The sequence below is a fragment of the Protopterus annectens genome, chromosome 13.part0, assembly GCF_019279795.1.
Source record: "Protopterus annectens isolate FY-2018-M chromosome 13.part0, PAN1.0, whole genome shotgun sequence".
NCBI classification, from domain to species: Eukaryota; Metazoa; Chordata; order Ceratodontiformes; family Protopteridae; genus Protopterus; species Protopterus annectens.
Window position 1 is genome coordinate 1,105,284,471 of NC_056747.1, and position 24,398 is coordinate 1,105,308,868.

General features: G+C 43.3%; 1 protein-coding gene across 2 annotated transcripts in view; it reads right to left on the reverse strand.

Annotated features, from left to right (window-relative positions):
* KAT7 (lysine acetyltransferase 7) overlaps positions 1-24,398 on the reverse strand; it is a 609,598-nt gene that overhangs the window by 382,576 nt on the left and 202,624 nt on the right. For both annotated transcript variants that reach the window (XM_044055078.1, XM_044055079.1), the window contains one exon: positions 16,159-16,248. In XM_044055078.1, the coding sequence (XP_043911013.1) occupies positions 16,159-16,248 (90 nt within the window). The remainder of the gene's footprint in view (positions 1-16,158; positions 16,249-24,398) is intronic.

Genomic DNA, 24,398 nt, shown 5'->3' on the forward strand with positions numbered 1-24,398 from the left:
CTAAAAGCCCTGTCCCTCTACTTAGTCTCCTACAGACTCCTCAGAGGTGACCTCTGTCTGGCACACAAAGCAATCTCAGACTCTGCCCTGATGGGACTGCTGCATATCCGCAAGTCAAGCTCTACTTGAGTAACCTGCATGAACAACCTCAACCTGGTCTGTGACATCAATAGGGCTTATTGGCGGGACAGATTTCTGTCCCAAAGATTCCCCCTTTTGTGTACTAGACTCCTTCTCCACGTCAAGCAGATTACATCATTAACCCTTTTTAAGAGCAACCTAGATAACTGGATGGGTAATAGAAAGTACACCCCTGGGATTCCACCTATGATCCCGCTGGACAGTGGCATAGGGTGCTAACTTGTTGGAACATGGGCTAAACTCTTGGCTAGGCTTGTAAGGGCCTCAGGGCCAATAGCCTAGTAACGTCTTATGATCCTATGAAAGGCTTTTATAGCCAAGGAAGCTAACAACTATTTCTGGTTTATATGCAATTTCCTCTGATCTGGAGTCCAGATGCTCTGCACTTTCATGGGACCTAGGTGAGCATCCCAGGCTATGTCTGAACGGTCTGTGGTGAATGTCGTCTTGTTGTCTATCATTGTCGGTTTGAGAATGCTGCTCCCAAGATTTTTTTTTTTTTAGTAACCATTGAGTTTTTTCATGTTTAGCTTTGCCAACGGGATCATGTGCATGCAGGATGCCATGTAAGCCAGTATCCTTAGAAACTCTCTTATTGAAATTTGTTTTTTTTTTTTGGCAGCAAGCTGGTCCACTAGTTTGTCAGGTAAGATATCTTGTCAAGGGGAAAGAAAACTTTTTGTTTCACAGAATCTATAAGGGCCTCCAGAAAGAGAATTTGTGACTTGCTGAGATTTAGGGTGAGAAGTACCTTTCTGGGAGCAGTCTATGGTGATGTCTGCAAACAGCTGAGAGTCTCTGCTGAGAATTTTCCTTGGCTGAGACGGTCATCCAGGTAGGGGTAAATATGAACCCTAAGTTCAGAAATGAATTACAAGAAGAGCTAAGCATTTGGTGAAGATTCTGGAAGCAGCAGACAAACCAAAGAGTAAAGCATAGAATTGGTATCGCAAACCTGCTGGCACAAAATGCAGGTATTTCCTGTGACTGTCTGTAACAGGGATATGGAAGAAAGCATCCTTTAGGTCTAAAGCAATGACAAAGGCCTCCTGGAAGACGTTTTTGTAGAATTAGCAATTGGAGTTTTGTATAAAAATTACTTTTTAGCCTTGAGTGGTCAGAGATGGACCTCAAGGTGCCTTCTTTTCTTGAAATTACAAAAATCCTTGAATAGAAGCCTTTTCTTTTGGTGACTGCATGGCTAAAAATAACTAAAAAGGTGCCAATGGGCATCCATCTTATACTCTGACGTCCAAACGCTGATCCTTGGACATCTGTCGGCTAGGGAATGATGCAAAGACTCTGGAAATCAGACAGGCTGCGGGCTTCTGCATGGCAGAAAAGCCCAAGAATCAGTACTGCAATATTCACTACAAAGAACATCTGAACATGCTCACTGAAATCTTAGAGGTCCAAGAAAGGAGGAGACTTCTATTCATTTCAGAACTAATAATGGGGAGTTATGATTATCAACAGCTGACTGCCCTACCACAATTATAGGTGCAAAAGAAATTACAAAGACGAGACCAAACATTTTAACTTAACTGATGGGCATTATGTGAAAGCCAGCCTCCATAGTGCTATCATATTGGGTCAGTATAGACATTATAATTTCTGACCAAATGGGAACATGGGTACCACTATTGGTACTATCCGACAGCAGCTAAAAAATGATGGCTGTATTGTAACACCAATAAAAAAAGTCTTAAAAATGAAAGGTTTGCATAGTGGCACAGAGAGATGGGTGTGACATAGGGCAATATATGCAACTTTAAGGTAGCTGCTTTTTCAGAGAAATTATCAAGTCAATTTAAGTGAAGGGGGTCAGTAGAGGTACCTAACTTAAAAGAAACAGAAGCAAGGCATCCAGGGACAGCATCTTGAATTTGATTGGCTTCAGAAACTTAAGTCACAATAAACCTAGGAAGCATCCTCAAGGGTCATTTACTTCCATGCCTAGAAACAACCTGGGGGGTGTCTTTTCACTGCTCCTCCAGGGGACCTTCTGCCATACTGCAGAACAGTTAGAAACCAGCTACTCCAGCTCTGCCTGAGATACAAGCATCTTCCATCCTGAAGACGTCTCCAGCTTTTTGGGACTGGAGATTGGAAGCATCTCCAAAAGACACCATTTCAAAGAATTTTCAAATACTGGGGGAGGGGGCAGCTACTGGCCAGAGTTCCTCATGAGAACTCAAGAGGTTCTGGCAGCTATTATTAAACTATGACACATCTTTTCTTTCGAGTACCACTGAAAATTCTCCATCTTAACATTAAGCACATCTTCAAATCAGACATCTTCTGAAGTGGAGGTGGAGTGGGGAAATAGTAGCCAGACAAAACTGTTTCCCTTGCTGTTGATGTCATAACTCAAGGCAAAGAAAGCTGTATTTAATATTCCAGGTTTTTCTTATCCAGATTGGCATCTAGGAAGTCTGGGGAGAGAGGTTTCCCTCCCTTTCTCTGTTGGAGGGAAGCTGCTACTGATGAGGAAGGGTGGGCCATTTTGAAGGGCAATTTTGTGCAAAGTGGCCACATACTCCTCTACTGATGCTCGACAGTCAGTGTTGGCAGAGGTTTAAGCTGATGGCAGTGTAGCTGTCCACCCCTCAGATGAGGATAAGTTGAGATTCTTCCTTGTGGGAATCAGACTGCACAAAAAGATGGGATTAGCGCTACGCCTTCTGGAGCCTCTCTTGTAATAGAGTATTTAGGAATATCATGATGGAGGAACCCTTCTGAGTGCACAGCAGAAACCTGCAAAGAATGCATATTCATCAAGGGCACCAACAAATCAGCATTCAGCCTGGAAGTCTGCCTTCCTTCTCTAGAGGGCTTCACTAATTGTAGAGGATGACGTCCCACTGCCCTAAAAGTGTAATGAAAGTTAGGGATACAGTCAAAACAGACCATGAGATCAGGAAAGAACAAACAATGCCTTACCATAACACCTTCAAGCCTCTATGGAACCAGTGCGGCCACTATGGCTTCCTTCAACCTGCCTTTTTTTTTTTTTTTACCCCTAAGCTTTTTAAGTCTGGCATTTTTGGTGTCTCTGTATCTTATTAGGACATGCTTCATTTTTGTTTCTGACTGCTCACAGAGTTCATCCACTAGTAGTGATGGACATGCCTTGTGCGGACACCACTAGCCTTTCAGATTCAAGGCCAGCCCATAATTTCCATGCTCAGTGAATGACTGACTTACTCAGGGCAGCACAACTCTTGCAGGTGGAGACCTAGTGGCTCTTTCCCAGGTAAAAAGATACTACAGATCTTCAGGCAGGATATCTCTTCAGCAGGAACACGTACTACTAAGTTTTCTGGGGATCCCACAAGCACTGGAAAACAATCCACACAAGCTCTACACTCAACCAGAACAAACACAGTCAAATGTATCATTTCTAAAACAAATACAGGTGCTTCCTAATCTGGGTACCAATTCTCTTGAAGATCACCGGAATGAAACAATGGGCAGTCTAGAATACAAATTTAATGACCACTTTTGAGGGTGGACAAAAAGTACTGTGGACATCCTGCTTCTCTCCTGGGATGTCCATAAGGCACTGGATACTACACACGAAGGGCAGATATCTACCTGTAGCTATAGCTTTCATGGATAAGAAATTGTACTGCAATAGCAACCCTTACAGTGGCTTTCTATGAACCAAGATGGCCTTGTTTCAAGCTTCTAGTTAATGTTACCATCATTTCATGTGATCCATGAAAAAAGAACTCCTGCTGGTAACACCATGGAGAATTCAAGGCTTATGAATCCCCACTGGCATCCAAACAAATCTCCCCCACTGAGGTCAATTACGATCCAGTTCAAAATCACAAAGGACAGCCAACCATCCAGTTCTACTTAAATTTCATATGAGGAACACCATAAAAATCAACACTATATATGTTAACAAAAAATAACACCAACCCTTTTGCTTCATTACCTCTACAGACTCATCCCGCTAAGGAAATTACACTGGCAAATAACTTATTTGGCTCTTTTCTTGGCCATTTGTGTGAGCCAGCAGCATGTGGACGATTTTCCATATTTGAAGTATACAACTGGAATTCAGGGTGTTGAATAGACATACCAGCTGTTCAAACCTTTATACCATTTACTTCAATTTCCAAATGATGGCTAGCATCTGGCCTTAATAGCTTACCAATTTTAATGCACTTTTTACACTCCAGCACTAGTGATTTCAGTCATTCAGTCTATCACCACTGACCCCCCAACAAATTTTCAGTCTAATAAAGCAATACCTCCTTTCATCTATGTGGACATGAAACCAAGTTTGAATTGAGGATTTCCACTAACTCTTCAATTGCTTCTGGAGCTACCCATTTCTCTGCATTTCTTCAAATGTGAAGAAACTCTACTGCCATAATCTACAGCATAAGCCTTTACCAACCAGTTTCGTTACCCCTGGCCCTAACTGTGGACCCCCCCTCAACCCAATGTTCGAACACCCCTGAGAAACATTTCGACTTGCTCTTGTGCTTTTACTCCACAACATCCTTCCTCAACACAGCAGGATGTAATGCTGGCTCTATTCTCTCAAACCTCAACTTTGTGAAGGCTTATTTCGGAATCCTGGACTGACAAAAACATACTGCATGAATACAACTGACTGACTGTCAGTGAGAAAATGGCAGAATCAAAAGAAAGTACAGTTGTGTACGCTCACCATAAATGTAGATGTTCGAGTGTTCACTGTTGAAGTCATGACATTTGGGTTATCCCTGCCAGGGTAGCCCTCGGCCGTCCTGAATACCAGAGATTTAGTATTTCTGCATCAGTTGCTGTTGCTTGAGGACTGACGTCAGGTCGTCAGTGGTATAAAGTAAAGCAGCCGACACCATTACATCAGTTTTTCTTGCCCTAACCTGTCAGGAGCCCCCAGAGTAGGAGGCCAGGTTCTGGTGGAAGAACCCCACCAGTGGAAAATAAATACCAATATGTCCCTTGTAAGGAAAGGAGAACAACAAGGAAGAATGGTAACAAAAGGAGAAGGAGAAAAAGGGGGATGGAGGGAGGGAGGGAAACCAGGACTGCAACAGTGAATACACTCGAACGTCTACATTTATGGTAAGTGTACACAAAGTACAGTTGTGTACACTTACCATAAATGTAGATGTTAGAGTGTCTTCACTGTTGCAGTCATCACTGTAGGGTTCTTCCTGCCGGCAGGCAGCCCTCGGTTGGCCAGAATCCCAAAGTCTGGGTCCGGCGTCGGCTGTGTACTCACCCTCCCTGACGTCAGAGCGCCAGGGGTACAAAGCTCCCAGCCGACGCCATGTTCTCCAGTTTTTCTTGCCCCAGATGTCAGGTGCCCAAAAGTGAAGGCTAAAAGTAAAACAGAAATGTAACATACAACAAACCCCATACCCTGTAGCAAATACACCTCAGAAGAAGGGTGAAGAAGGGAATCACACCAATAAAAGTATAAGAGGGGACAGGAGGGTGGGTAACCCAGACTGCAACAGTGAAGACACTCGAACATCTACATTTATGGTAAGTGTACACAATTGTACTATGTTCATAGTGTTTCACTGTTGCAGTCATCACTGTAGGGTTGAATCCCAAAGCTGAGATAAAGGGTGGTGGTTATTGAGTAGAAGGGGTGGCTAGAAGGCCTTGCAAGACTGCAGAAGCAAAGCCTGCCCTAGACTTAGAATAAAGAGGGAGATTATAGTGCTTAGAGAAAGTATGCACTGAACTCCAAGTTGCAGCTTCCAAAATATCTTTGGTAGGTACTCCCCTGAGAAAGGCAGCTGAAGTAGCAGCAGCTCTGGTAGAGTGAGTCCTAATTTTTCCTGGGATTTGCTTTCCATGATGAGAGTAACAAAATCTGATTCCATGAGCAATCCATTTAGAAATGGTCTGTTTTGAAATAGCTTTGCCTTGGGAATTTGCTGCATAAGAAACAAACAGTTGTTCTGTTTTCCTGATATCCTTGGTTCTGTCCAGGTAAAAGCGAAGCTGCCTGTGCACGTCCAAAGAATGCAAGATCCTCTCCCCCTTATTTTGTGGATTAGGGAAAAAAGTTGGCAGGTGAATAGTTTGCTTTAAAGCCACTTTAAAAATCACTTTAGGCATGAAAGTAGGGTTAGTCCTCAAAGAAACCCTGTCTTGATGAAAAGTAATGTAAGGTTCCACAGCCATGAGCGCTTGTAACTCCGAGACTCTCCTGGCTGAAGTTAGCCAGTAGGATAACAGTCTTCCATGATAAATACTTTATATCAGCAGGCTCAAAAGGAGGCAGAGTAAGTTTTTCCAGGACATAATTGAGGTCCCAGGCAGGAATGGGTGGTGTCCTAGGGGGCCTTAAATTCTTTGCTCCAGATATTGTTTCAGAAGTGGATGTGAAAAAATTGGAGGATCTGTATTATAATGTGCAGAGATAGCTGAGGCATGTATTTTTATGGAGGAAAAAGATAAACCCTTATGCAACATATCTGTTAGGTAATGTAGAATCAATGGAATATTTGGAATGTGAGGATCTGATTCCTGAGCATGCATCCAGGTGCAAAATCTCTTCCATTTACCTTCATAAGATTTCCTAGTGCTAGGCCTTCTGGCTTCTAAGATAACATCCATGACCTGTTTGGAAAGGGTAGGATTAATCATAGGCCCTGAATACGCCAGGCTGCCAGGCTGAGAGTTTTGATATGAGAGTGCAGGACCTGGCCCTGATGTTGAGACAAAAGATTTGGAATCTGAGGTAGAATCCAAGGAGGTTACTGGGATAGATTTATCAGTGTTGAATACCAAAATTGTCGAGGCCAATTCGGGGCTAGTTAGATCAGCTTTGGTTTGTCCTGTTTTATTTTTAATAACACCCTTGGTAGAAGAGGTAGTGGTGGAAAGGCATACCCCGAGAGGTTCCTCCAACTGAATGAGAGAGCATCCACTTTCCATGCTAGCTTGTGATATGTCCTTGTGCAAAAAGTCTGTAACTGGTAGTTGTGGGGAGATGCAAATAGATCTATGTCCGGGCAGCCCCAGGCTTCTGTAATCATCTTGAATATTTGGGTGTCTAGCATCCACTCGTGTGGGTCTGACAGGTTCCTGCTCAGGCTGTCTGCCAGAGTGTTTTGTTTCCCTGGCAGGAATTGAGCTTGTAGGTCCACTTTGCAAGCTAGTGTTGTGTTCCATAGAGTCATGGCTAGTCTGCAAAGGGAGTAGGAGTGTGAACCCCCTTGCTTGTTTATGTACCACATAACTGTGGTGTTGTCTGTCCGTATCAGTAGCTGCCCTGGCTGTAAAAGATCCCTGAAAGCCAAGAGGGCATTCTGCACAGCTAACATCTCTTTTAAATTGATATGTAGATGCTTCTGATCCTCTGTCCAAAAACCTTGCAGGCCTTTCCCCTGCAAGTGGGCTCCCCATGCGTAATCCGAGGCGTCCGTGGTTATCACTTGGTAGGCTGGAGGTAGACTGAAGGCTTTCCCTTTGTTATGAAGACATGCCATGGCCCACCAATGGAATTCCTTTTGCAGGCAAGGCAAGACAGCAATCACTGTTTCCAGACTGTGACAATGCTGGGACCATACGCTTTTTAGGTACCATTGTATCTTCCTCATATGCAGTCTTGCATATGGTATGAGTAGGATGCAGGAAGCCATGTAACCCAAAGCCTGCAGGAATTTCCTTGCAGTTATCTGAGACATTAATGCCAGGCTTTTGAAAGTTGAAGCCAGCTGTAGTTGTTTTTCTGATGTCAGGAATGCCATCTGGGTTGTTGTGTTTAAAAGAGCACCCAGGAAAGTTATCTGTTGAGTGGGTGTCAAATTTGACTTTTTTACGTTCACAGTGAATCCCAGGTACGTGAGTAGATTCTGAACAAATTCCAGGTGCTGGAGTAAAATGTCCTTGCTGTCTGCTTGAATAAGGCAGTCGTCCAGATAAGGATAAATTTGAATTCCCTTGAGTCTGCAGTAAGCTACTACTGGTGCCAGGCACTTGGTAAAGACCCTGGGCGCAGTAGACAAGCCAAAGGGCAGCGCACAGAATTGGTAATGTTTCGTGCCTGCCTTGAACCTGAGGTATCTTCTGCACTCCTGTCTGATAGGAATGTGTAGGTAAGCCTCCTTTAAATCCAATGTCACCATCCATGCATTTTTGCTCAACAATGGCAGGAGCTGCTGCAGAGTAAGCATCTTGAACTTTGGTACATCCAGGAAAGTATTTAAGACTGACAGATCCAGGATGGGTCTCCAAGTATTTTGCTTTCTGGGAACTAGAAAGAGTCTTGAATAAAAGCCTTGTCCCGTCTCTGAATTTGGAACCAGTTCTATGGCCCTCATAGCCATGAGGGACCTCACCTGTTTTAATGCCTCTGCCCATTGAGTTTTTGGTAGGTCTGGCCGTCCGTTTGGTTTTGGTAAGGTGTGAAAGTGGAATTTGTAACCTCTTAAAACTACATCCAGAACCCACTTGTCTTGGATTATGTAAGTCCAATTTCGGTGAAAAAGAGAAAGTTTTCCTCCCAGAGGAGCTTCCAGGAGAGAGGTTCCTGGAGCCATGCAGGGGGAGTCATTGAGCCTGCTTCCTGTAAGGTTGAGACCTATCTTCTCCACCCCTGGGGATGGAAGCACTCCACTGTCTAGGTCTATAAGAGGTCTATAAGAGGTCTGTGCTTGGGCCCTCCCTCTGGGGCACCAATATCTCCCCTCTGAGGCCTGTCCGAGCTGGGAAAGGACCAATTTTTAGCTGGCCAATTTCTGCTAAATCTAGGAGGCTGAACTTGTAAGAAATCCTTAACCATTTGCATGGATTTTGCCTTATCCTCCATTTTCTTTATAACCTCTTCAGCCTTAGACCCAAACAAAACATTATGTTGAACAGGAGCATCCAGTAACTTTGCTTTCACTTGATCATGCAAATTTTGTTCATTTAACCAAGCATGCCTTCTAATGACCATATGCCAGTGGCAGAAGCCCTGCAAGAGGCCTCCAAAGCATCAAAACCACAGTGTAAGGTATGTTTTCCCACCTGCTCAGTAGCATGCATCAAATCATGTAATTCCTTATTGTCTGCACATGCAGAAATGGTACCCAGTTTTTGTTTCATAACAGACAAAAGGTATTGCTGATATTTCAACATATGAAATTGACAATTTAAAGCCCTACTTTTTTGCCCCATCTCTCCAAAGCTCTAGAATCCTTATCTGACGGAATAGGGTTCTTAGCAGTGGTTGCACCCTTAGGACCCTGAGAAATGGTTTCTGGATCAGCAGTAGGATTTTTATAAAGAAACTGGTGGGAGTCAGGGACTCTGTAATATCTATCAGGCTTAGCAGAGGCCGGAGGAAAGGAGTCAGGAGTTAAATTAGACTCAGAAAAGACATCATCCACAATATCCAAAATAGGAGGAATAGCCATGGGTCTGTGTTGGGGAAGAAGAAGGAAATCCCTAAGCCTTCTCTTAGATTCAGAGTACTCCTGCCCTTCCCAGTGAAAATGTTCCCTCATGTCATGTAAAGTTTCCCCAAAAGAATAATCCTCAGGTGGAGAAGCTGAAGGAATGGATTCCTCAGCATCAGAATCCTCATAAGGAGAGAAAGTATAATCCTGTTCAGAGGAATACACTGAAGAGATAGATGCCTGATCAGAGGATTCATAATCCAATTCATGTCTTGGCCTTTTGTCAGGAGGGGGATGTGAACCCCTAATCATAGTTAGCAAGTCCTCCGCCATTTTAAGCATTTGTTTTTGAGATTTAGGTCCCGGATCAGAGGAAGCCTGGGCTTGAGTCTTTGTTTTAGAAGGAGTCTTTGCCTTTGCCTTTACCTGAAGCTGCGTAGGCCTGAAAACCCCCTCGGAAGCCGGTACCTGCACAGCGGCTCCGGACCCATCCGAGGGAGCATTATCCGAAGATCCTGCACCTGGAGTATTCGAAGGCCTAGTTGGCTCCTCGTGGGAGTCCGTTTTGGCAAGCGGTTCTGTAAGGGCTGACGACAGGGGCTGCGAAAGCGCCTCACTGACAACGGCCGAACCAGCAGCTGGCTCTGATTGTAATCTGTCGTCTGATTTGGACCTCGGAGGCCTATCCTTATCCTTGCGCCTTTTATGAACTCCGGTAGTCGGAAGCGTGTCCTACGACATGTTATAATTAAATCGCCTCCCAAAGTAATGAAGGGCAAAATCGTATCTCCGTTTAATAGTACATTGATTAAATCTAGCACAAAACCGACAACTAGCTACGTCGTGGTCAGGGCCTAGTCAAGGAATACAGTAAGAGTGAAAATCCTTATGAGGTATTTGCTTCCCACATGAAATACAATTAACTTTTTCTGACATCTGTCTGGAGCAAGAAAAAAGTTTCCCCAACGGGGTACTGAGCTTTGAAAAGAAGAATGTCTTCGGTATGAAGCACCAAAAATAACAGGAGTCAGCCGACCGGCACTTGCGAACTGCTTCCACCGCGCGGCAAGAAAGACTGGAGAACATGGCGTCGGCTGGGAGCTTTGAACCCCTGGCGCTCTGACGTCAGGGAGGGTGAGTACACAGCCGACGCCGGACACAGACTTTGGAATTCTGGCCGACCGAGGGCTGCCTGCCAGCAGGAAGAACCCTACAGTGATGACTGCAACAGTGAAACACGATGAACATCTGTACTATGTTCTTCGTGTTTCACTGTTGCAGTCATCACATTTGGGTAGATTCCCAAAGCTGAGGAAATGGGTGGAGGCAGTCAAGGAAGCTAGGGGATGGCTAGGATGCCCTGTAAGACTGCAGAGGCAAACCCTGCTGTGGATTTGGAGAACAGAGACAGGTGGTAATGCTTGGTAAAAGTGTGAAAAGATGTCCAGGTGGCAGCCTCCAGGATGTCCCTGGTGGGGACTCCTCTGAGAAAAGCTGCAGAGGTAGAGGCTGCTCTGGTCGAGTGCATCCTGACGCCCTTGGGGGGAGGCTTACCATGCTGTTTGTAGCAGAAATGGATGCAGTGTGCTATCCGTTTGGAATGGTTTCCTTGGAGATGGCTTTGCCTTCTGCCCCTGTAGCAAAGCTAACCAGCAATTGATCAGACTTTCTGAAGGATTTAGTCCTGTCCAGACAGTATCTGAGCTGTCTGTGCACATCTAGAGAGTGAAGAATCCTTTCCCCCTTGTTCTGGGGATTAGGAAAGAAGGTGGGTAAATAAATGGATTGGTTGAGAGCCACACTGGACATGACCTTGGGCATGAAGGATGGGTTAGTTCTGAGGGATACCCAGTCTGCATGGAAGATGATGAAGGGTTCCACAGCCATGAGTGCTTGCAGCTCAGAGACTCTTCTGGCTGAAGTGATGGCCAGAAGGAAGGCTGTCTTCCAGGAGAGAAATTTTAGCTCTGCAGAAGAAGCTGATTCAAAAGTGAGCTTTTCCAAGACAAAGTTAAGGTCCCAAGCTGGTGTTCATGCCTTTCTGGGGGGGCCTCACGTTGCTAGCCCCTCTGAGGAACTGTTTGATCAAAGAGTGTGAGAAAAGGGGCTGCTCAGTGGGAAAATGAGCAGAAATAGCAGAGGCATGAACTTGTATAGAGGAGAAAGAGAGACCACTGTGTAGTAGTCAGTTAAGTAATCCAGGATGGAGGGCTGTGTCGTATTGGCCCCCTTAGCCTGGATCAAGGTGCAGAACCTTTTCCATTTATCTGCATAAGACTTTCTGGTGCTAGGGCATCTGGTCTCACAGATAATATCCAGAATCTGTTTATTGAGGATGGCAGATTGTTTGGGGGTTAGGGAATAAGCCAAGCTGCCAAACTGAGTGTCTGCAATTGGGGATGCATGAATTCCCCTTCCCGCTGGGTTAGCAGGTTTGGAATCTGAGGAAGATGCCATGGAGGCAGCAGGGACAGGCTGCACAGCAAGGGGTACCAGTGTTGGCGGGGCCAGTCTGGAGCTATAAGAATAGTTCTTGGTTTTTCCTCCCCGATTTTGAGCAGTACCCTTGGAATGAGAAGTAGGGAGGAAAGGCACAGACCGAGAGGTTGACCCAGGGGAAGAACAGGGCATCCACTTTCCAAGCCATGCAGTGATGCTCTCTGGTGCAGAATTTGCTGAGCTGATGGTTGGTGTGGGAGACAAAGAGGTCGACTTTCGGGGTTCCCCATTTCTGAGTTATTAGGAAGAAGGTACTTCTGTTGAGCTGCCACTCATGTGGGTCCAAAAGGTTTCTGCTTAATTGGTCTGCCAGGGAATTGAGAGAGACTGGTAGATATTGTGCTAACAGGGGTAGTTGCATGGAAGAGGCTGTGAGCCAAAGGGTCATGGCCAGCCTGCATAGAGGGTAGGAATGAGTTCCTCCCTGCTTGCTGATGTATCACATCACAGTGGTGTTGTCTGTTTTGATCAGGAGAACCCCTGGAGAAGGGTTTTGAAAGCTATCAAGGCGGGCTGCACAGCCATCATCTCTTTTTCACTGATGCGCAGAGGGATTTCTGTGTGCTCCATTGGCCCTGTATGACCTGCCGTCCAGGTGTGCACCCCAAGTGTCGTCAGATGCATCTGTGGTGAGGGTCTGGGCGACGGGGTGTTGGGAGAAGGGCAGTCTCTTGCTGTGGGAGCATGCTGTTGCCCACCAAAGAAATTCCTGTCTGAGGCAAGGAATTACAGGTAGAAGGGTTTCCAGGTCTTGAGAGTGTTGACACCAAAGGCTCTTTAGGTACCACTGAAGTTTCCTCATATGCAGTCTGGCATATGGAATGAGGAGTGTGCAAGATGCCATGAACCCCAGAGCTTGCAGGATTTTCCTTGTCGAAAGATGGGGCCTGGTGGCCAGTTGAGAGAAGCAGGCTGACAGGAAAATTTGTTTCTCTGGTGTAAGGTATGCCATCTGGGATGCTGTGTCCAGACTTGCTCCCAGGAAGATTATCCTTTGGGTGGGCACCTGTTTTGATTTCTTTTCATTGACAGTGTACCCTAGGGAAGTTAGTAGGCTCTTTACAAAGGCCAGGTGTTTGAGCAGCTTTTCCTGGCTGTCTGCCTGAATAAGGCAGTCATCTAAGTATGGGTAAATCTGAATATTTCTTTATCTGCAAAAGGCAATGGCCAAAGCCAGGCATTTTGTGAAAACTCTGGGAGCAGTAGATAAGCCAAACGGAAGCGCAGAGAACTGAAATTGTTGAGATCCTGCCCTGAAGTGGAGATATTTTCTGCATGATTCCCGGATAGGAATGTGGAGGTAGGCCTCTTTTAGGTCCAGGGTGGCTGGCCAAGCGTCCTTGGACAGCATGGGTAGCAGCTGCTGGAGGGTGAGCATTTTGAATTTTGGGATCATCAGGAAGGTGTTTAGAATGGATCGATTGAGGATGGGATGCCAAGTGCCCTCTTTTTTGGGCACCAGAAAAAGTCTGGAGTAGAAGCCTTGGCCTACCTGTTCTGCAGAAACGTGCTCTACTGCCCTCAAAGAGAGCAGGGAATGGATTTGCTTTTTAGCCTCTGCCCACTGATTTGGTGGTAGATCTGGGAACCATTTTGGGGTTGGAAGGGTGTGGAAGGAGAATTTGTGTCCCTGAGACACAATGTTCAGAACCCATTGGTCCTTAGTAATGGTGGCCCAGGTGCTTGAGTGAAAGGAGAGTTTTCCTCCCAGGGGTAAGTGAAGTGGGCAGAGGGGAGGTCAGGAGGAGGTGAGTCATTGTGAGTTCTTACCATAAGGGGATGGCTTAGAACTCCCTGGTTTTGAAGTGGAGGTAGTCCATTCCCTGGGGCTGTTGTCTGGGTGGTCTGTTTCCACGGGGCCTAGGCTGGGCCTGTTTACATGGAGCAGGAAAAGGACCAGTGCTTGGAGGGAAAATGCCTGCGGAACCTAGGGGGCTAGACCTGTAAGAAATCTTTAACTGTTTGCATAGATTTTGCTTTTCTTCCATCTTTTTTTAAGACCTCTTATGCCTTAGTGCCAAATTAGTTATCGTTGTGCAAGTGTAAATCCAACAATTTAGATGTGACATGGTCTGGCAGGGGTTGTTTCTTAAGCCATGCATGTTTTCTAATGACAGATCCCGTGACTGCTGCCCTGCAAGAAGCTTCTAGGGTGTCAAAACCACAGTGCAAAGTGTGTTTAGTTACTTGATTTGCAGAATGCATTGTCTTATAAATCTTTAGATTCTCCCCAAGCAGGAAAGGAGGACATTTTTTGCTTAAGGAGTTCCAAGGTATGTTGCTGATATTTAAGCATATGGAACTGGCAATTTAGTGCCTTGATAGCAAGAGTAGCTGAGGTGTATACTTTTTCACCCCATCTGTCCAATGCTCGGGAATTCCTGTCTGAGGGGGTGGGATTCTTAGCAGAGGATGTTTTAATCCCTTTTGGCCCTTGTGAAATGACCTCAGGGTCAGCTGTTGGATTTTTAAAAAGATATTTGTGTGAGTCAGGGACTCTGTAGTACATGTCTGGTTTTCTGGGAGCAGGAGGTAGGGCATCAGGAGTCAAGCTAGATTCAAGAAAAACATCATCCACCACATCCAGGACTGGGGGGATGGCCAAGGATCTGTGTTGCGGAAGATCTAGGAATTCCCTGAGTCTCTTTTTTGGATTGAGGGTAGTCCTGACTTTCCCATTGAAAATGCTCCCTTAAAGTATGCAGGGTTTCCGCAAAGGGAAAATCTTCTGGGGCAGAGGCTGAAGGAATGGATTCCTCTGCATCAGAATCCTCATAAGTGAAGAGGGGCTGCATGTCTTCATAGTCAGATGCATCAGATTCATCTGACTCTTGTTCAGATAAAACTACTGGGGACAGATCTCTTTTTCTTTTTGAGGGGGTAGCTTGGCTTCCCATGATCAGCATGATAAGGTCTTCTGCCATTTTAAGGATTTGAGACTGAGGCAAGGTAGTAGGTGCCTGGGAGTGGGTAGTCGGTTTCTTGGGTGTGGTTCGAACCCTGGGCCTAAGTAACTCGGCTGTTTTCGAAAGAATGGTAATCGCAAAAAAAGACGATGGCTTGTGTTGAGATTCGATGGTGCGAAGGACTTCCTCGGAAGCCGGTGCCTGCTCAGCGGCTCTGGACTCATCCAAGGTAGAGATGACCGCATGATCCTTAGAAGAAGAAGAGTTTTGCAGAATACTGGACTCAGAAAGGGTCTCAGTAGCGGCCTGCGAATCAACTGAAGCGGGTATCAGGGGCTGCGAAAGCGCCTCACTGAGTACAGGAGTACTGCCGACTAGCTTAACAGAAGCATCGTTGGAAGGTTTGAACCTGTACGGTCTGTCTCTGTCTTTATCTTTATGTTTTTTCAGAAGATCTGCTGTCGGATGGCTTACCAAAGCTATATCGGAATTCAAGGACTGTAAACGAAAATATCTTGTTACAATAAGGGCCCGACGATGGATAGTTCTGGCGTTAAACACAGCACAGAAGTGACAACGAGGGATGTCATGGTCTGGGCCTAGACAAGTGACGCAGTAAGAGTGGAAGTCTCGATGTGGTATTTGCTTTCCACAGGCGAGACAACTATTAACTTTTTCTGACATCGGTTAGTGCAAGAAAAAAGGATCCCCCAATGGGGTACTTAGCTTTAGAAGACTTCAACTGCAATTCGGAAACGAAACTCAGGTAGCGGCCGACCGGCACTCGTGCCGAACTGTTTCTGTTTCGGGCTCTATGGAAAATAAGACTGATGTAATGGCATCGGCTGTCTTACTTTATACCACTGATGACCTGATGTCAGTCCTCACGCGACAGCAACCGACGCAGAAATACTAAGTCTCTGGTATTCGTGCTGGCCGAGGGCTACCCTGGCAGGGATAACCCAAATGTGATGACTGCAACAGTGAGACACAAAGAACATCAACATTTTTAACATCTGCAGTTAAAAAAATCACATTCAAATAACTACCTGTTTTCCTTTAATTATTAAGTGAAAACAAATTAAACAAAAAATTAAAATTTCATTGAAAAGTGAATCTCATAGCTTCCAAGTAACTATTTTTTTTTAATATATGCTGGATAACCTCATAAAGCCATCATGCAAAAACACAACTGACTCATGAAAAACTTTGCTGCACAATAAAATAGTTAAGGCAGTTACCTGATGGCGAGTTGCATGGCGGTTACTGTCATCTTGCCGATGGGACAATGTTCGCTCTTCACTTTGTTTATCACGATGCTGTGCCCTCACCTGTAACTCAGCACAAAGTCACTTATTAAAGTATGTTACTGACAGATGAGCTGCTTTCCCTGCCCATGTTCCCTAACCCTGCTCTAAAGTCTCTTCACTGTAGTTTATAGTTAAGAAACTTTGCAGGCCAACTTTTTTACTGAAAAGAAATTAAGCCAAAATGTCCTAGGGCAGACAGCCTTACTGCTGCATGAAAACCTATAAAAAAAGAATACCTTAAGTGTCGGTGCATGACAAACATACAATTCTAAACCAATATCTTCATTCTAACCCCTTCTGCCAAAGGGCACTATAATGACAAAAGTACATATGCAAGCTAATAGCATAAAGATGCACAACACACTGGATTGAGACAAGTATGGAGGGCTATAACAAAACACAAAACTATACAAAAACAGGATGGACTTGTTCGACAGAGGTCTGGGTTTAGGTGCAAGAAATGTAACATCATGCATACGGTTAAGGTACATACAGAAAGGCACACAAGCCAGCAGACAAGGAAAGAAGGAAATGAAAGATGCAGGAAACAGACCTCAGAATCACAACAATGACACTGGACAAGTTAGCTAACATCACAGCAATAAGGATGGCCAGCAAACAGTATGGTACCTTTAAAATAATAGCCAGTTCATACCTCCCCATGCAGGCCACTACTAAAACCTTACCTCAAAAAATGCATACAGTTACCAAGTCCTACCAAAAACAATAGAAAAAAAGGACACTGACAGCACAAAGACAATACAGATGAGGAATAAAGCAACAGTGCAGAACTGCAGGAGACGACCTTTGATAAATATGTACCACCATGGAAAAAATGGGGAAAATGCACATTGATCCAATCCTTTAGTAGTGAAAACAGTAAAAAACAAAGGTAAGGAGAACTATGCTGCCAGCACTTCATGTTCGGGAACAAGCTTACTGCACAGACAGTCATTCAGTCAAGGAAGAAGTAGACACGCAAGTGAAAAGGTCCCAGGGGATGTGAGGAATGGCTGTGTGCACAACAAAGATCTGATAGACACCAGACCCAAAATGACATACTGTGACTCAAGCAGGGAAAAAAAGGCAGATGTCCTGACAGCAGAATGCTTTTTTGTTTTGTTCTGCTGTAAACTACTGTGTCTGAGGGGAAAAGAAAGAGCAAGATAACCGATCAACTTGACGGCATTAGAGACCACCAATTCACACACACTAGACATTGCACTATCCACAGCCTAATACCACCTATTTGCATTTTCACCTAATGTTTAATCTCTGACTAACTCCTTCAGGGACTTGGGCTAAAGAAAGAAAACCACATCCAGCACAGTTTGCACAGGCCTAACCATCATTCTTTTAGTAAAACAGCTTGGCATTCCATATTACTTCTAACATAATTGCCTGAAATGTGTTTAAAAACATTACACATTTCAATTCTATGCATCTTGTGTTTACAGGCCTACATTATTATGCCTTTTGTACTTTGCCTTGCCTGTTCACAGGCATAATGTTGTAACACTTTCCAGTTTTACAACAACCATTTGGAATAATCTGAGGGAGATAAAGAAAATGTGGCAGTAAGCCAATCAATCAACTTTCTACACATGGTATTCATAAACGTGGTCTGAGATACAACGGGCTGGTACTCAAAATGAAGGCTACATTATAGCCCTTGACAATACACAAAATTCCCTAATCTCAGACCACGGTTTGCGATACAAAGGGTTAGTACTCAAAATGAAGGCTATACTACAGCCCTCAGCAATCCACAACATTTCCTAAATTCCCTGACCTCAGATCATAGATAGCATACATATATACATTGTATACACACACACACACACACACACACACACACACACACACACACACACACACATATAGTTACACTTCAGATTCTTGAACTACTGAAATATCAGTAGCTCAAGACCAAAGTGTCAAAAATGCACTTGTGCGAAAGTGCAGAATGCCGAATGCGGAAATGCCAAATCTGCAGTTGTGGAGGCACGTACGTGACGTGGGATTCTCTGTGTTCATAATGTGTGGTATGGTATGTGGATGTAGCTGGAGATTCAGGTAAGTGATGTTTTAGTAGTGGTTTTAGGTAGGTATTTTAGTGTGTGTGAGTGTGTTTGGAGGTGTGCGTTAGGGCAGGTAGGTAAGATTGTGAGTGTGTAAGTGTTGAGAGTGGTGGTATTTGTACGTATGTGATGTGTGTTTGTGCAGGGGGAGTGTAGAATGTGTAGTGGTGGTTTTTGTGCATTTGTGGTTTTAGTGTGACCTCAGAGTTGGTATATATAAGTAGCAGGGTGTGTGGGGGTGCTTATCTGTAGGGTCCGCGTGTGTGTTTTGTTGTGTTGATTTGTTGTGCAAGGAGGAAGGTGTATGCATGATTTTTTTGTGTGTGTGGAGTGTATGTGGGGCAGTCGTGATTTTAAATTTCGCGCTTTAGGGGTTTCGGGTTTTGAAGTTTTCCTCTTTACAGTCTCGAGATACTGAATTTCGATATTTCAGTATTTCGGGATTGTAAAGTGAAACTATATATATATATATATATATATATATATATATATATATATATACATACACACACACACACACACACACACACACACACACACACACACACACACAATGTATATACACACACTTATGTACATACACACACCCACACACAAATGAAGATGGCCAACAACAATTGCAATTCAGAAATGATGCAGCTCCAGAGTACTGTACGTAATCCAAAGCAAAACAAAGGTTTATGGAAGTACAAATACATACTAGCCAATAAAACCTCTGATCACCACTCTAAAAATTATGCTTTGTTCAGCAAAACAAGCTTGAACAACAATACTGGCCTTTCGTGACATCTGATTATCCTTAAACAACATTTAAAGCTAATTATATACATCCCAGGTTCCTGCCACATTAATGTGAACATAAACAATAGTGTAAACCAAACATAGTCCCAACACAGTAGTAAGGCAGGGACCTTATCATCCTTACAGACATCAACTAATTTTGTGATCCTCAGCAGATCAAACAGTGTTTGAATGCAACAGTAGTCTGACAGCTACTTTGCATGCACGAGCAGTGAGGTGATATCTTCCATGAACTGCCTCTGCTCATGCCCGTGCAGCAGCTTGGTGACAAAGAACACACTGCCAATATCACAATCCCCAGAGGAGGTATTAATTACGTTACAGCAGAAGGAGCAAGTAATAGTATCCTGGCGAAATGCCAGCAGTCTTTCACCTCATGTATGTGCCTGACAGGCACTGGTGAATAGCATAAGTAAACACAGTGAATGTACTCGGTCACTGCACATACCATGTGGTGGGAGGCATAGCTGAAAGAGTGCTAACATGACAGCCTGACCTCCAATTTAGAAAGACAAGATACATGAACAACAAAGACATACGTGTTGGATTTTATGCTGCGTATGAGGCTGTAATAGTCTATGGTATGGAGGTGACTGAAAATTTGTAAAATTATTCTAACTGTTGCATCACGCCATTTATTAACCTAGAGATCAGTTATAAAACCTACCATGTTACAGACTCGCAAGAAGCCACAACGTGGCTTTTTTTTAATTTTGTATGTGTGTGTGTGTGTGGGGGGGGGTTTACCAGGAAGAGTTTCCTACTAGTCCTCTATGACACCGTACTCCTGCTGGGCACTGAGGAGGTGCATTCTGTGCACAGCATTTCTGCTGCCGTAAACACTAGATTTATTCTCGTCTGGGACATAATACCAGTGAAACCCTGTTTATGAACCTGTTTATGCCTCTACCATTGCCAGTTCACAGTGTGCATGAAACATTTATGTGACTGCACACATTGCTTATGAATATGATACAATGTTCTAAGTAATAATCTGTCTTGCTGCCACATCCTACTTTTATGTTTTCTCAACAGATAGCAAATAAGCTGTAAAAGTTTAATCAAAAATATATGTCTATGGCTAGAAAGGATATTAAGACAAGCCCATCTATCCATGCAACAAGGATAAAAATAAATACATGTATACACAAATACCTATCAAAAAGATTACACAAACAAAACCATGAAATAACAACTACGGAAATCTGTTATTAGAGTGGGGGCAGAGGACACTGTCTGATGGACAGTCAGCTGGAAAAAATGAAAAAGGTCGCAAACTTATGAAGCTATAAAACAAATTTACAAGTTAAAATGACTTTAAAAAAAACGCCCTTCCAGAAGAAATAATGGAAGCAGACTGTTAGCGGTTTAAAAATGGAGGCAAAATGAACTTGGTGATAGTGTAGAAATGCTCCCTCCCCAAGACATGAATAAGGAAACACCATCTGCGATGTAACTTATGCGTGCTCCTTTTGCATAATGAATACTCACTACCTACATTAATTGCTCTACAGACAGTAGATAATGAATATTCATAAAACTATACTTTCTGACCAATGTAATGGGAATGCACTAACCTATTAACAATACGTAAATGATATCCAAACATCTGATTTCACAAGGAGTTCTCAAAGCACCACAAGATAAAGTAAACATCAAGCAGAATCAGATATATTAGCTGTACTACAAACAAACTGAGGACATACCTTCTTTGCTACATTCTTCTATGTACTCCATATAGTCCATGTATACTTCTATCACTGGACATGCAGCAGTCATGCTGGTGTTATTACTCGTAGTACTTTCTGGTGTGAGCTGGGTGAAGGAGGGGAAAGCATTGTATTGTTTTTTTTTTTTTTTTTTTTTTATTAATATGAATACACTGTGTGACCCATAGAGTTCCCTTTTAAGATCAAAAGATAAGGTAGAACATAAATTATACCAATTACCAGGAGCTTTCTTTGGTGGGTCTACACCTGGGCAGAACCTTAAGCAGTAAATCTGCTAAAGCAAGAAGTCTGACAAATGGTCAAAAGTTCATAAGGCTGAGTTCTGAGGTCCCAAAAAAGGTCAAGTTAATATATGACTCATGGTAGGGACAGCAATATTCAGTGAAGTCATGAAATATCTACTGGACGTTAATGCAGTGGATTAAGACTATGCTCTATTAATAAAGTGGTTCCTGTGGTGCAGGGTTTCATGTTTTCAGCCTTCACTTGCATACTGTGGGACATTGAGCAAGTCACTTAAACAGTGCTTTGGGAAAATTGGCTAAGCTCCTCAATGGTCTCCTGGACTGCATGCCTAGTAAGAACGTAAGAAGCATACTACTGCAACAGAAATTTATGCAAGGGAGTTATAACAAGCAATGGAACCAATCACATTTCTACTTCAAGAACACCTCAACCACAGCACTTCAAGAAAGGCACTGAGCTGCCAAACTGTGAAAGATAATGTAACTGAAAATCAATCTGAAACGGGTCGGCTCTCAAGACCAAAGAAGGTGAGCAACTCATCTGTTTTCCTAAACACATGCATAAACACATGCACGCACTTCAGGTAAAACAACTACTAGCAGTGCACTTCTGGGTAGTGAAGGACTCTTTCTGCCCTGATTTCCAACCTGCTGAAGAAAACATGGAAATGACTGAAACATTTCAAGAAACAACTCATAAAAGTACAGCTTTGTGCACATGCTTATATAACAAGATCAATGCTGCAGTGTATTTCCATAAACATAGGAATTAATCAGAGATAGATATCTGTCTTCTGGCCCACCTTGCACAGAAGCCTGATATCCCACAGATTTATACATATTCAAAGGCCACACAGTCTTATGACCAGAGGCAGATAAACAGTAGAATAATCAACAAAAAAAGCGCCAAGAATGCGTGAGTGAGAACTATACAGATTTTTTTTCTGCTGTAAAGGGAGGAAAAGGCAGAATAAAGATAAACAAAAAAGAGAAAAATAAGTAACAATATCAAGAAAATACTGAGAAAACCTCTATGTTAATAGCCCAAACTTAAGCGATGGAGATTCACATCTGAAGTAAAGGAGTGGCAAATGAGACATGAGGTAATGTCAGGGCCAGGAGGGAATTATAGGTAAGAAGAAAAGCCTGTGCTTTGGATTCAAAGTCTAGAGTGGACGCAGTCAGATCCAAGGTTAGATTTGAAAATCACTCCACTGTGGAACGGACAGAAAGGACATCAGATCTTAGGTTAAGCAATTTAAAGAGTGTGTCTAACTATGTAAAGGCATCTTTAATATTAATTATGCATGGAGGAAGCATTTGGGGGTTTTGATAGCACTTTCAGTGTATTATCTTTAGAGATGATTGGTGGAGTTATGGCACTCAAATATTTTGGAGCTTTAAACAGAAATCTTGGGGTGAAACTGGCACAAAATTTGTTTGCAAGGCTATTGGAAATTCTATTGGGTGAGAATAGGATACAAAATCATTTTAAACTCTTTTTAGGATTATAAAGTAATCCACAAATGTGGAAGTCCATCCTCAGGAGGTATCTGATCAATGTTATCCTCTAACAAAGGGCTTGTCAACTCACCTTATGCACTCTGGAAGGCAGTCCTGTAAGATGAGGAATGATCCCCTATCCAATATCCTAAAGAGCTTGGAAAATTCTGAAACCAACTGTTAAGTGTGATGTCAACCCAACTGTTAGGTGTGGTGCTAAAGCCAAGGTATGAGAATGAGTTTTTTCAAGCTGAATTATTTTCGACATTGCTTCTATGCAAGCTAGGCCAGAACATAAAATTGTGTTTCAAGAAAGTATTTAACAAACAATTCATGATATCTGAATCTGTAATGTGTACTAAAGACATTGTTGAAGACATGGAGTTTGACACATTGTAGAGATGCATGAATAAACCATTATATAGTTTGAACTTGTTCTGCATCAGTAGAGTAGTATTAGGTAAAAACAAATTACTGGATGTCGAAGTTTCCAAAAAATATTACAAATGGAGCTTTCTTTTACATAAGAAAAGATTATCGCATTATATAACTGTCAGCTAAAAGTGTGAACTGTGACTGGAAAATATTCCAAAAACACCTAAGCTGAAAACGGTTGATTCTGTACTTTGTGTACATGTTAGCCGACAGTCTGCCATATTAGCTTCACGTTTGTGATTCTCAAGAGGCAGCTATCCTGTTCAATAGAATAAAACCTACTGCCACAATATGACTTATTAATCCAAGGATTACATTTGAGACAAACTACAGTCAGACATTTACAACAATCACTAATAAACCTATGTACTGGGGGATGCTGTGTAGCCCATGCTGTAGCAGTGGTCTTGCTATTCTAACATATACTGTTATGGTGAGTAGGCCCATCCAACTACACTATGACCATCATAAGAATAAATCCTGCAGTTTAACTGCTTTCACATGGAAACAGGACTAAAACAATTTGCTAGAGGTATCCTGACCCTAGACCCAGGAGATGCATACAACATCATTCGTAGATCTGCAATGGCAACTCCTGTCTTGCTTCTGAACAGTACAATGAATATGTAATGCTTGAGAATATGTGGGTGGTGGTCAAGAAGTCCCTAGGGTAACCCGGGCATTTATTGTTACTACAGTGCTCACAGCAAAATGTATTGTAATTATCTGGCCATTTTATTTCCAGGTGCTTCTTCCCGCTATGCTGGCTATCCATCACTTATCAGTCCTAGTCTTGAGCTCACCTGTTCCCCTACTACTCAGCCATTTCCTGGTGCTGATGAGACAGATAAAGGAATGGGCTATGATGCAGATAGCCATATAGGTGTTCTGTGACACTGCTCTCACCTGATGATGCATGCAATCACAGTATTTCAATTTAAGGCCTTAACTCTGCCATGCTATGCCCTCTCAGTTTGTGAAAATTCTTCCATCAAAATACTAATGAGGGCTACCTTCATCAGCTTGGTAAGTCAAGCCCACATCTCCACAATGGTAGTAGCTCACTTCATTGTCTGCAAGCCTCCACTCACAGGAGGTGGAACAGCCAACCAAACCAACAATTCCCCCTAAGGTAGGCAAGGATGTGCTAACATACTCACTTCCATAATGACATCCACCTTCACCATCTAAACTCCCTCTCCTGGCTAAAAAAATAAGGGGAATACCCTTCTCCACAGTGTGACAGTGTGGCTCTTATAGACTTCAGAGGTACCATCATAATCATCAGATTTCCTCAAGCAGCTTGTCTAAGGGGATCAGTAGAATGGAATTGGATGTGGAAATCCTGTGCCTTCAAAAAGCCACTGCTGTTTGGT